The sequence below is a fragment of the Lonchura striata genome, chromosome 5 (assembly GCF_046129695.1).
Source record: "Lonchura striata isolate bLonStr1 chromosome 5, bLonStr1.mat, whole genome shotgun sequence".
Lineage (NCBI taxonomy): Eukaryota > Metazoa > Chordata > Aves > Passeriformes > Estrildidae > Lonchura > Lonchura striata.
Window position 1 is genome coordinate 23,159,955 of NC_134607.1, and position 13,238 is coordinate 23,173,192.

A 13,238-nucleotide genomic window follows, 5' to 3' on the forward strand; every position below is an offset into this window, starting at 1 on the left:
ATATATATATAGCTCTTGCTCTGGGCCTGTCACAGGACCAAAGAGGCCTGTAGGGATGTGTATGATTATGTATTCCACCCTTTGCCAAAAAAAGTGTCTGGTACACATCAAACCACAGGAGAAAATATGTGAAGGCAAATGAAACTCAAAACAGAAGGTCCTATATGGGCACCTGGTGTTGCTCTTTTGCCTATCCTTCTACCTCGGCAGGAGTCCCCTCAGTCCAAAAATGATAAACAAAACCCCATGTACCTCTTTGACTCAGACTGAGTCCCCAAAAGGCATCTCCCTGTCCTTAGGGTTCTAGCCTTCTAGATCTTTCACTCAAGCTTACAGGTCTCCAGTCCCTGCTCATGTCTTCCCTTCTCCCTCAACTTTATGAGCAATTACTACTTGTCTTTCCACCTCTGACCTGAATCTCAGGCCTTTCTCATCACACACAGGTCTTCCAAATATGCATGTCCAGCTTAACTCTGGAACTCCCACTCATTCCAATATTAGGAAGCACAAGTGTCCAATCAACAGTTTACTATCCCTCCTACACTGTACTTCCTGGCCTTCAGCTCTTGGCAGAGAAAAGAGAAATGTCATAGGGAAAACAGTGCTTACCAAGTACTTGATAGAAGAATGTGCAAAAAAATTTCATAAGATAAAGGGATCTGATCTCCCTTAAGAGAACTCCAAGATTAACCCAGCCTTCCTCCATATAAATAAGTACTTGAAGCCTATTCCTACAACGCACTGTATTGTCCTGGGAGTTTATTTTGTAATCTTCAAAGAATACTTTTCTTAATTTGATGAAAGCTTTTTCAGCAAAAGGGAGAGGGTTGTCATAATTAGAAGTGTTCAAGCAGTTAATATTTTAAGGTAATGGTTATTCACAAAGGGAACAGATACAAGATTGCCAAGGATTACCCACCAAAGTTTCAGAGCTGAGTTAAACTTTGTACCTGCCAATTTCAGGCCAGTGTCTTTTCTACCACATCATTCATCAATAACCAGAGCTAGAAGGAATCAGTTGGGAGAGAAAAACAGATTTAAGTGCAAAACAACCAAGGAAAAAAGTTTAATACCACTGAAAAAAAAATATATATATACAAAATTCTTGGAGTTTGTTTGGTTTTGTTACATAAAGCACCATTAATTCCAGAGTACATCACAACTCAGCCTACTACACTTTCCAGAAAGCACCCAATGCTCCTGAAATCTGATTTAGCACCAAGGGAACGCCGTCTTGTTTAGCACCAGAAGCCTGTTAAACACACCTTTTGGTCCCCCAGCCCTCCTCTCTCACGTGCATCAGGCACCCTCCGGCTGCTCATGGATAGCATAGGAGACCTGCCACCAGCATTCAATCACCAAATAGGAAATGAGAAAGAAGGAAGCTTGTTTATGGAGATATTCAGTGTTAGAGAGGCTTGCTTCTCTTCAGGGAGGCATGGGGCACTATTAACTGTAAATTGACTAAATTTGGGTTTGCAGCCTTTTGAGGAAGAGAGAAAGGGATCTGGTCCCAAGCATCACTTCCAGCTTTCTGCTTCCTCTGCTCTCTGAAATCCTGTCTCTGAACAATTCCACATACTTGACCTGCTAAGGGAGAGGAAGAAACCCACAGTCTCCTTTAGTTTATATGGATCCCTTCATCATGCTTCCTGGTGAAAAAATCAGCCTTGCCTTAGTGAAACTTTGTTTTTATACCCATTGCCTCATTGACACTGGTGGGGAGGATCCAGAGCAAAGTTCCTGAAACTCACTGCAGTCTGTACAGCTTCCTTAGAAAAGCACTGAGAGCAAGTAAACAGGATAAGAGAGAAAATGCCCTGCAATTTTTTCAAGGTCAGTTTTAGTATTTAGCCTTGGTCCCTGTTCCTTTGCTATCCTGAGCTGTGTGTACCAGGTATAATCTTGTATAATGATGCACATTTCTTCTGGGAGAGCCCTGGTACTCCCAGGTGCTATAGACAGAGACCGTGGCTCATCAATGAGACAGCAGAACCTGGGTAACTCTGAAGATTTCCTGACCAGTGATGAGCAGAGGAGGAATACCTGTGTTTCTCCTGCTTGTCCTGCCCTGAGACTCAAAAAGGAGACAAGTCTTGGCACTGCTGTTTATGGGAGGGAGCATAATGACATGTGGAAGTAGGCTTCCTAAAGTGCTGAGCCAGCCTCACCTGCTTCCCCCAGGACTGCAGCATCCCCTCCAGAGGGATGCAAGTGGGAGCAGTGTGAGACCAATATAAATAGTACTAGAAAACCCTACCACTGGCATTCCTTTCTCACTGCGACATCTCCAACCTGACAAAAAGGAGCGAGGGTTTGTTTTAGCCACATGCTTTTCTCAGTTACTCTGATGAGATTGCCAGAAAAGGGCATGGAGCATACAGCAGGGAAGCTTTTAACCCTTGGGCAAGGTGCTGTTGTCTCACCTCTATCTCTGTTCCATCACAGACGTAAAAAAGTGGCAGCCTGTCCACGTTTGGAATTGATTTAACTGCAATTGCCCCTACAGCCTCGAGCTCAGGCCCTGAAACACTGGTCCTTCAATAGCAGTGTGGGAGAACCACCTTCAGGGGGACAATGAAATGGCACCTCTGCCAAAGAAGAGCAGATTCAGGTTCACTCTCTGGCCTAGCTTCCCATAGCTGACGAGCCAAGACTGAGTGGCATCCCAGGGGAGGTGTGGGAAGGGGTTTTCAAGGTTTCCCTCCCTGTCTCTCATTCTGTACTGGTGATCCCTAGTGAGAACAGAATGGTCACCTCTACTGAATCAAAGGCAGAGGCCCATGAAGGGTCTGGCCAAGTGTCTGGCCCGTCATCCCTTTGAAGAGCTAGAGCTGGCACAGAGGACAATCCCACCAGCCATAGGTTTGATGGCCAGCCTGGAGTCTGTGACACACAAGAGTGTCTATGGAAAGCCAGTTTAGAAGGCCAACAGTTCCCTTTTTGGAATATATATTTTTGGAATATCCTTTCCCAGTGCTCCTACCTCTTCCTTGTGCTACAGGAAACCATCAGGCCCCAGTCTGCTCTCCAGACTACAGACATCAGAGGTGACATTAAGACCTTGTTTCAGTCTTCAAAACTGGTATGTCTAGTTGGGATGGAGAGGAGACAGGATGTACCTCAGCAGTGGGGACTTTCTAGCCCTGTCCACAGGAGTCCTTTGTGTATGAAGCCCCAAGGAGGGACACAGGCCCAGGAACAGCATTTTAGCTTTCCTCTTGCTCTAGAACCCTAATGCCAGAGGCAGATTGCTGGTAGATAGAGTAGAAACCAATAACTTAAGTTGGGGTTATGAGGTGAGGGGCAAGAGGTGGTAGTGCCATGATGTAAAGTGGACAGATACAGGTCTGGCTACAAGAGAGTGTGAGGGGGGAGCCAGCGTGGCAAGTTTCATACTCAGTGCCTGAGATTTGACAGGCCCATTTCCAAGTGAATTTGCAGTGGCTATGGGCAGTAAAGAGAGGGAGAGAGAGAGAGAGAGAGAAAGAGAGAGAGAGGAAAAAGGAAAAGGCCTAAGAGGCCCTAAGGAAGAGGAGTTATTCAATGCTGGGCTTGACCAAGTACCCACTGAAGGTGATGTACACATCAACATCATCACTGTAAATGGCATTCTCCCTCTCCCGCTTGTAGAGCCTCACCCAGATCTCATCATTTTCCTGGAGCTCCAGCATGAGGCTCTGGCTCTGCATGATGCTGCGGTCGCTGGGCTGGGCATACAGGATGACCGCCTCTTCTTCGTTGCGCATGATGTGCATGTAGGTCTCCTTGAAGTTCCAGGTGTGGACGTTGAGGCTGAAATAGTAAAGTCCACCCACTGAGCAGTAGAACTTGCCGTTGAACATGTCGAAGTGGCTGTAGAGGTTGACGAAGACGGTGTCAAAGATCAAGACCTGGAAGCCCTCGCTGCTGTGCAGCGCTTTCTTGCGACCAACGGAGAATGCAGCGTACTGATGCTTGCAGGGGTCTCCTGCTGCGCCCATCTGTCCTTTACTGCCTTTCTGGCCCTGGGCACCCCGCTCGCCTCGTGGTCCTTCTTTGCCCCATTTCCCTGGCATCCCAGGTTCTCCCCGGTCTCCTTTCTCTCCTACAGGAGGAAGCAGAGGATACAACTCCTGTGTGATACCAGAAGATGTGGAAGTGGTGGTGAGAAAGCCTAATGAGGAGGCAGAGGATTGCACAAGAATGGGGAAACGCCAGAAGAAGGAACACTTCTGAGGGCCACAATACCACTGCTCTTCATGGGAAAGGAGCTAGCAGAACTCTGGGAGTGACTGGAGTCTCTTCCCCAATGAATCCCCTGTTCACCAAATGATACGGTTCTGCTGGAAGCACCAGGATATCTCCCTAGGAGACTTCAGCCTCAGAGGGAGCCCAGCAGTCCAAAGTAGCACTGAGGCTCTTGACCTCTTCTTCCTCCCTCATACTCCTTTACCTCCAGCACAGCCTTTCCATCCACGCACCACTCCTATGACCCAGTTTTCCATACAGGATCCACACTGGTCTTGCTGTAGGCTGGAGGAGGGAAAGAACTGCTAACACCTGTGGAGGAATATGATTAGGGAAGGACAACAGGGTGGGTCAGAGGGAAAAGATCCAAGCTGGACTGGGTAGATGGAGCACTGCAACTTAGAAGGATGGTGCTTCCACAATATTGGCATGCTTTGAGCATCTCACATAATTAATACTGCAGTTCTAACGTAGAGTGTATGCACTGCCCATCACACACTTGGGCAGGCATCAATACACAGAGAGACCAGCACCAGAATGTACTCTGTGTATACAGAGAAGAAATGGGACTCAGAGCAGCCTCCAGCACTAAGTGACAGCATTCAAAATCTGTATCTTGTTCTTTTCCTCCTCTCCATCCCCTGGTATTGAAGGCCCCCTACAACACCCCACTCTAGTCTAGGCCTCTCTCTGCCCTTCTGAACTTTGATGGACTGCAGCTACTTCCAGGCAGGGCAGGGAAGGGAGAGCATCTTCCCAGTTAGCCCAGATGAACCATAGAGCTACAAGAAGCTTGTGGAAGCATCCAGCTGGGAGCAGGCTTTTGCCCACAGCAAAGGCTAAAAGAGGAGTCCTGAAGGGAAGAGCTGATTGAAAATAGGGAACCCTTTCCCGTTAGCCAGGTCAGTCACTGCAGGGTGGAATGAGCTGGGGGGCTACTACCAGTTTAACCTGGAGGTGCTTGCAAGTAACTGCTGCTTCTCTTTGCCCTGCTCTGGCTCCCAAATGCACATGACCCACAGACCTGGATAAGGTTTCCCCACAACCTCCCTGGGTGCCAATGTCCTCCAAACATGCTTATTTTGCAGTTGATAAGGAGTGTTCCTTCCCTCAGGCACTACAGGGCTCTGTGAGTCTGAGAAAAGGAATGTGTCCTTCCAGCTTGGCAAGAGACTGTCAGTGCCACTCCTGTGTTAGCAAGGAGGAAGAGTTAGTAGCAGGCAGCATCCTGAGACACAGAGACCACAGCAGAGAAAGCACTGACTTCCATCCACCAAGGCTTCTCCTCATCAGAGCACAAAACACCTAAACCCTGGGCACAGTGTGTGTGGTCACTTATCCTCCAGGATGGCTCCTGGTGGTCTGCTAGCACAACCAGCATGCCAGCAATCCAGCTGTCACCTCCACTGCAATGCCATCAGTCCCTGAGCCAGCCTTGGCACCCCGGGGCAGACTTACCCTTCAGAATGGTGATGTTGATATAGGGACGGACCTCTGGCACTGGGTAGGGAAAGTGGTGGTGGCTGGGAGGGACTGGTGGGGTATCTGAAGAAGAGTCCAGTGAGTCACAACAGCGCTTGCAAGCACCAGGGCCTGGTTCTGTGAGGTTGGGTTCATCAGCGGGTGCCCCAAACACAACAAGAGGGAGAAAAAGGAAGGTCAGGGATGTGCGCAGGTAGGTTATATCCATGGTGACCTGGGAAGATACAAGGAAGTGCCAAAAGTGAGGTATAAGAAGGGGGAGGACATAAAGGACGGAACAGAGATCATGATAAAACATCTTTCTGTGGCTGGAGCTGGGGGGGGGGGGTGGGGGGGGGGGATGAAATGGCACTGTCCTGTGGAGGGAGCTTACATGCTGATCAAGGCTGCAATCTGGGCGGCAACCGCATGGCCCAAGAGGATGCCCCACGCCCTTCTGCCCAGGCCAGTGGAGACTCAGTGCTGACCCTTGGCCAAGGCTTGATGCTGACTAGGCAAACCATTTAAGCCACTAGAATATTCAGTCCCCAGGCTGGGATAGAGGAAGGAGACAGAATCATAGAATTGTTAAGATTGAAAAAGACCTCTAGGGTCATTGAGTCCAACCTCAACAGCTCTTGAGCAAAAGCATGCTTTGGTAGGCTGCTCAATCTGTGGGAAGCGCTGTAAAAAAATTCTCCAGCTCTCCTATCACTGCATATCAACTCTTTATAGGAATCTAACCCCAAAATCCCCATGTCCCAGAAGAGATGCCTCTTCTCCTGTGGGCTGGGAACTTCAGCCCCCTCCTTTCCCTCACCAAATCCCACCCGTCCTGGCAGCTCGGTCCCCTCCCACCCATGCCCAGTGTGTTCTCAGGCAAGCCCCAGCACCTTCCCAAGGGGACAGCCGGCTCCCCAGCGCAGCCTTTGGGCAGACCAGAGGGGAGCTGCTTCGCTGCCGAGGCTGAAGGACGTGAAGCTCTGCAGGCTGCAGAGAAGTATGCTTACGAAAGACAGACACGCCAAGCAGCTGAGAAAGCCCCTCTCGCAGCCCGTGTCCCCCATCCCGCTGCCTGCCCCGGCACGGCGCAGCTGCTCACCCCGGGGGCCAGAGGCTCCCCTCTCCGCTTCCCAGCCCCTGCCCGCCGGCTCCCCTCCGCCGGCAGGGCAGGCCCCCGCGCCCATGGCTTTAAGGAAGCCGGCCCTTGGCACAGGCACTGCTCGGCGCTGGCTGGGTGCTCGAGCCAGGCTTAGACCGGCTCCCTCCCCTCTCCTCTCCCTCCCTGGCTTTGGGTGCTCTCCATCCTAAACCGGCTTGGGTTTCAGCGTCTTTTTAACTCTTTCCTAGGAAGCGCCTTTTCCTTGTACATGTTGTTAGTTTGGTTTTGTTCTCTGCCTTTTCGCTTCCAGCCAGCAAAAAATGCAGGCAGCGCAGGCTGTGCCCTGTGCAAGGGGTGGACAGCAGCAGGATCGTGTCCCACCCTTGGCACCCCAGGATGCACAAGGTAAGGTGCATTGGTGCAAGAGACACACTTTCCTTCAGGCAGTATGCTACAGAATTCTGCCCTCAGTCCTTTGTGCTAGTCCCTTGTCCCATGGCCATGCTTGGCCATGCTCTCTCCCCAGCTGTGCCTGACCCCCTTATAGTCCCCAAACTTTTCTTTCTCTCTCTTTTCTTTCATTCTCTCCTGCATTGTTTTTCCTGCACATCACTGTGGCCTCTTGCCCCAGGCATGATATTTCTAGCAGGAGCAGCCGCCAACTGGGAGAGGCATCAGTTTTTTTCCTCTCTGGTCATCCCCTCTGCCTGGGCAGAGCCCCAAGCCTTGTGCTCCAGCACGTGTCATCCCCCGGTCACATCCCATGTTTAGGTCCCAGGCTGAGCTTTTTGGATGGGAGGGGTGTGCCTGGCTGCTGGGAGCAGCCTGCCAGGAAAACTGGGGATCTGGAAACAAACCCTGGCTGTGACCATTGTCCCCAGCTTGGCGCCAAGCTGACAAGCTTGTGCCTTTGGGGTAAGCATGATGTGGATGCACCAGAGCATTGGAATGAAGGGCATTTTCGAGGGGAGAAGAATGCAGGGTAGGAGGGATGGGAAATTTTTCTCACACAGCAGAGTCGGTTGGGAAGAGGATTAGAAGATTCTATCCTGCACCAAAACTGACCTGGGTGTTTATACTCTGGGTATGTGTGGGGTGGGGGGGTATGGGGGGGTGTGCACATACAGGTCTTTGAAGGCAGGAGGAAGCATGGACAATATCTCTGTTCTGCAGGGGTCAGAAATGCCAAGTCAGCACTGTGCCTCCTGCAATTTCCAAGAGGAGCTGCAGAAGGCTCCAAGGTTTCTAAGGGGAATCGGGTTTTGAGTGTGTCTACGTGTGCTGGGACTTTTTTTTTCCTGTTTCCCTTCTCCCATTTGTTTGGTTTAGGAACGGGAGGCCCTGCTTCCCAGAGAGTGGCTGGCGTTTGGCAGGACCCCAGAACCACTGGAGAAGCAAGCGGAAAACTCTGGGAAAATATGCACTGTGAGCTGAGGGGGAAGGGAAGAATGGGGGCTGGGAGGCCTGGAGATATTCTCAGGCTGCCTGTCAGCCTGGAGCTCAATGAACATGGAGTGAACATGCCTTCCAACCAGGGCAGGAAGAGGACAGAGAAATGCACTACTGAGTGCATGAGTTCCTTACCAGGCTCCAGCACTGACGTGCAATGAAATCCATTGCAAGTTGTCCACGTTTGCCTGTGCCTCAGTTTCCCTGTTTGGGAAATGGGGGGGAGGGGGTGGGGGGGGAAAAGGTTAGGGCAATACTTCTTGCTAATGGAGCCTTACCAGCTGACAGAAGAGGGGTTTTGTGATGAGTTGTATTGTCTACTCCTGGCTCCTGCTGGTGGAAATTTTGGCAGCTGACAGTACTATTAAAGGCAAGAAGATTTTCTGGGGTGCATGAAAACTTGGAAACTGATATGGAAGACAAAGTCCCTCTCTGTCCCAGAAAAGCTTCTGCAGTGCCTTGCTCAGGTTTTCCTGCCTGGCTTATTTCCAAACATGACATTACCCACTTGGGGTTCTTGGCCTTATGCCTGGCCTCTTTCACCTTTCCAAGGGAAACAGGTAGCAGGGAGGCCATTGTCCTCATTTCCGTCCCACATTTCCATCTGCACTCCTGAGCTGCTCACAGCCAAGCAGATGTTCTTCATGGGGGATCTCATCAGCTGGGCCCTTTGCCTGTATCTCATCTGACTGCAAGAACAGCTCACAGTGGGGAGCGAGCAGGACTTTGTATTTAATGTCTCAGCTGGGCTGAATAGGGACCTGCCAGGAGCCAGCAAACAAAGACGTGCTCTGGTGGCATTGCCCAGCTGGGCAGAAGTTTATGCCAGTAAAGACACTTTTGCTAGGGTAATATTGCCCTGCTCCCCAAAGGGAACAGTGTGTACCAGCAATATTTTGCCAGGGCAGTCACATTTACAGGAGATTTTGAGAATTCTATCCAGTAAACCTCTGCCAGACATGCTTTAAAGTGCAGCTCAAGCCTGAGAGCACTTTGTATACCAAACAATCTTCTCTCTCCCTCATCACACACTTTGCCTTGGAGGCAGCCCAGGCAAGCACTGTCCAGATTATATTGCAATGATCCTCACTCAAAAGAAGCTGTTTTCTCCTCCTCCTCCATTTCCTCCCTTTTCTTGTACCCACCACAACACTGGCAAAGTAGGGGGACAAAGATTGTCTCTACCTCAGTGGCTACATCGATCCTATTACCCCCCTCTAGCACAGGTATGGAGAAAGAAATTGATGCTTTCTCTCCTCTCTAACCCCTGTGTACAGCTCAGCTCCCCTGTGGCACATGTGGATCATCTGCCCTGTTGCATATACACAGCACACGTCCACACACAAACACTCACCCTTCACAGCTCCTCCCTCACCAAACCTCCAAAGTGAAGGGGTATCATCTGACCAAGAGCCAGAGGAAGATCTGCTTCTCTTCCCCTTCCTGGCTGCTTCTCCTCCACAGCTGCCTTTCCTTCCCCATGCTCCCCACTCCTCTGCCCCTAATCTAGAGCATCACAAGGCAGGAGGGGAAGCGGAGCACCTCTTACCTCCGCTCCCCTCCGCAGGGGTCCGGCGCTGAGTTATCGGTATCCCGTATCCTCAGCTGCTCCTGGTTAGCAGCGCGGGAGGGAGGGCCGGCGGGGCCGGCTGACTCCAGCCAGATGCTCGCCAAGTGCTCTTATGTAATTACTGTCTTTTTCATCCTGCCTCCAAGGCCTTTGTGAGTGCCTCCCCTCCTGCTCTGGTCCGTGTCAGGCTTGGCTCTCCCTCCCTCTCTCCCTTCTTCCCTCCCTTCCTCCCTCCCTTCTTCCACCCACCCAGCATCACAATTTGCTCAGTTCAACAGCTGATTCCTTCTGGAAGCAAAGTTCAGGCTTTTGGCTACTGCTGTTACTACCCTTGGAGAGAGAGCTCACACGTGTTTCAAGAGCTGGGAAGGGATCAGCAGCACTGCTCTCTGCACTTGCCTCCTCTCCATTGCAGCCTGGCTGCTCCTGGGTACCTTTGCCTTGCCCTTCCATAGTGCCTGTAAATGGGGAGGGGTACACCCGAAACATTAAAAGGTGGCAATGTGGTTTTTTGCTTCAGTAATTTGTGGTGCCCTCAGGTTATCCTGTAACAGCAGCTGTCACTGCTGTACCAGAATAGCTGATCATCTCTGGCCAGGCAGAATTAGAGGCTGGGAAGAATAAATGACCTTTAAAGGTTCTTTCAAACCCAAACTATCCTGTGATTCTCTGATTAGATGAATCTTTTCTAGCCTGTGGACTCCATGTCTGTGCACAGGGCTTGTGAAACACTCAGCCCTTGTTACTCAAGAGCCAGCCTGGTTCAAAATCAGTGGCCCAGAATATTTTCTACATCTCTAAGGATGGGCAGACTATTAGATGTCAGTTGCATGGCTGCATTTCTCTTTAGGCTTCTGCCCATGTGGGGCCTGGACCAAGCAGAAATGACACATTCCCTGGCTTTATGCAGGCTGCTGCTGAGTTTGAAGGCACTTCTGCCAGCAGGGATTTCTGCTGTGTGCTGCTTGGCGGCCTGGCCTGTCTCACACAGAGATCAAGGCCTGGCAGAGCCTCTGCTTTTTTATTTTTTTGCTGTGCATTGCTGAAATGCCACGTGGCTGAGGAGCAGCTGGAAGAACTGTTCACCTGCACTCGTTGCTTGAGCAAAGCTGTTGCTAGACCTGGCAGTCTCCAGTACTGAGCTTGAAAGTGTGAGCTTGTCTTCTACTTCCCAGTGCCCCCACAGCCAGTCCTTGTGTGACACAGCTGAGCAGAGAAGGAATCAGACGCTGGCTCACAAGCTGCATCAGCTGGAGATGCCTCACAGCATCACTCAGGCTGCCCCTCTCCTCACCAGCAGCTTTCCCAATTTGGGTGTCCCATCTCTTACCTTTGCCTTGTGATTCTGCCTGTGAGTCCAAAGAACTGTGCTGGTATCCCCCCAAACTCTGACGTATAATTACAAGGACTATCCCTACTGCAACCAGAAAGAGTTTGCTGCCTTGTGAACATCTAGATCCAGCAGCTTGGCTGGGTGGGATATACCAGGTGACATTGCAGCCTGTTTGAATCAGTTCTTAAAAATAACCTTCAGACAAGCCTGCTGCTTTCTGGTTCTCTGCATTTGCATGCACCTGAAGGCCCCCTCCTCCCATCCACTCCAGTGTAGACCCCGAAAATTTTACTCCTTTGCCATCCTCTCCTATGCACACTCCCAGACCTGCTTGTATCACTTAACAGTAGATCACTACTCAGGGCATATCAGCTCTCACAAGGAGTGCTGAGACAGGTGCTCAGCAGTTTGGTGAGAAAACTTTCTTCAGAGATAGCCATGAGCTTTCTCACCAAAGAAAAACTTTGTGGAGGGTGATGGGGCATGAGTGGACAGGTGGATGGGCAAGGAAGCTGGTGTTTAGAGCTCACAAATTCTTGGATCTGTGAGGGGTGCTTTCCACTACAGGAACCAGACTGACATGACAGAATTATAGAATCAAAGGGTGGTTTGAGTTGGAAACAGCCTTCAAGATCATCTAATTCCAAGCCCCCTGACATGGACATATTCCAGTGGATCAGATTGCTGAAAGCCTGGCCTTGAATGCTGCCAGGGATGGGGCAGTCACAGTGTCTTTGGGCAACCTGTGCCAGTGTCTCACTATCCTCATTTCCTTAACCCTGACCTCCTTTATTTTAAAGTCATTCCCCTTTGTCCTATCATTATATGCCTTTGTGAAAAGTCCCTCTCCAGCTTTCCTGGAGTCTCCTGTTAGGTGCTGGAAGGGACTATAAGATCTCCATGGAGCCTTCTCTTCTCTAGGCTAACAGCCCCATTTCTCTCAATTTGTCTTCATAGGACAGATACTCCAGCCCTCTGATTATCTTCATCACTGTTGTCTCGGACCTGCTCCAACAGGTCTATGTCTTTCATATACTGGGGGCCCCAGATGGAGTATCACCAGAGAGGAGTAGAGGGGCAGGATCACCTCCCTCGACTTTCTGGCCACGTCTCTTTTGATGCAGCCAGGACACAAGCGTCTCTCTGTGCTGCGAGTGCACACCTCTCATGCCCGCGCAGGTCCCTCTGGATGTCTGACCCGCGGGGGGCTAGCACGGAGGGGCTCCAGCGCCGCTTGGCAGCACAGTGCTTACCCCGTGAGAAGGGCAGGAGCCCGGCCGCGATCCCCGGCTGCCGGCCGGTGTCCGATCCCCCTCTGCAGGACGCGCCGCGCAGCGCCCGCGTCCTCCGCGATCCCCGCGTCCCCCGCCATCCCCGTGTCCCCCGCGATCCCCGCGTCCCCCGCCATCCCCGCGTCCTCCGCGATCCCCGCGTCCCCCGCCATCCCCGCGTCCTCCGCGATCCCCGCGTCCCCCGCGTCCACCGCGTCCCCCGCGATCCCCACCATCCCCGCGATCCCCACGATCCCCGCGTCCCCCGCGATCCCCGCGATCCCCGCGTCCCCCGCGATCCCCGCGTCCCCCGCGCCGCTCGGCGCCACCCCGCGCTGCCCCTCCCGCCCCCTGCGTGTCCCCCGGCGGTGTCCCGCGTGCCCGAGAGCAAGGCAGGACCGGGATGGGCTCTCCCGTCCCCTCCGCCCGCAGCTCCGCAGCCGCTGCGGCTCCAGAGCACCGCGGGGAGCCGCGGCGGGGCACTGCCTCCCCAGGCACTGTTTGCATCCGTACTGCCGCGCCCCGCAGCCCTGTTTGTCATGGAGAGAGGGCTGCGGTGCTGCGGCCCAGGCACGTGTCCTGGCCCGGCTGCACTGACGCACTGGGTGTGCGCGTGTGGCTGTTTGTGCATGACGTGCTGAGTGTGAGATCTGCGTGAGCCGGCTGCGTGGTGTGTAGCGTTTGCATAGTTTATGCTTGGGAAGGCAAAGAACAGCGATTTTTCATGAGCAAATATTTGCATATTTTCCACTCGTTCGAGCAGATAAAGCATTTCAATTCTCTGTCGGGTCCTCAGGAGAGCTAGGAGCATCTTCTTTTTAA

At 51.9% G+C, this 13,238-nt stretch overlaps 1 protein-coding gene and 1 long non-coding RNA gene across 3 annotated transcripts in view; one reads left to right on the forward strand and one right to left on the reverse strand.

The window, feature by feature from the left end:
* The window catches only part of LOC110483878 (uncharacterized), a 47,058-nt gene that overhangs the window by 28,868 nt on the left and 4,952 nt on the right, over positions 1–13,238 (forward strand). Inside the window, exon 2 of the long non-coding RNA XR_002467648.3 lies at positions 7,104–7,198. This is a non-coding gene — a long non-coding RNA (uncharacterized LOC110483878). The remainder of the gene's footprint in view (positions 1–7,103; positions 7,199–13,238) is intronic.
* On the reverse strand, positions 1,674–10,466 carry C1QTNF6 (C1q and TNF related 6). Of its 2 annotated transcripts, XM_021554095.3 has the most exons (4): positions 9,792–10,056; positions 8,378–8,446; positions 5,689–5,926; positions 1,674–4,087 (listed from the first exon to the last, which is right to left on the reverse strand). In XM_021554095.3, the coding sequence occupies exons 2-4, from the start codon at positions 8,408–8,410 to the stop codon at positions 3,540–3,542; spliced, it is 819 nt and encodes a 272-aa protein (XP_021409770.1). In that variant the 5' UTR covers positions 8,411–8,446; positions 9,792–10,056; the 3' UTR covers positions 1,674–3,539. The 2 variants fall into 2 exon arrangements, with proteins under 2 accessions (XP_021409770.1, XP_077639515.1); XM_077783389.1 differs by lacking the exons at positions 8,378–8,446; positions 9,792–10,056 and adding an exon at positions 10,212–10,466.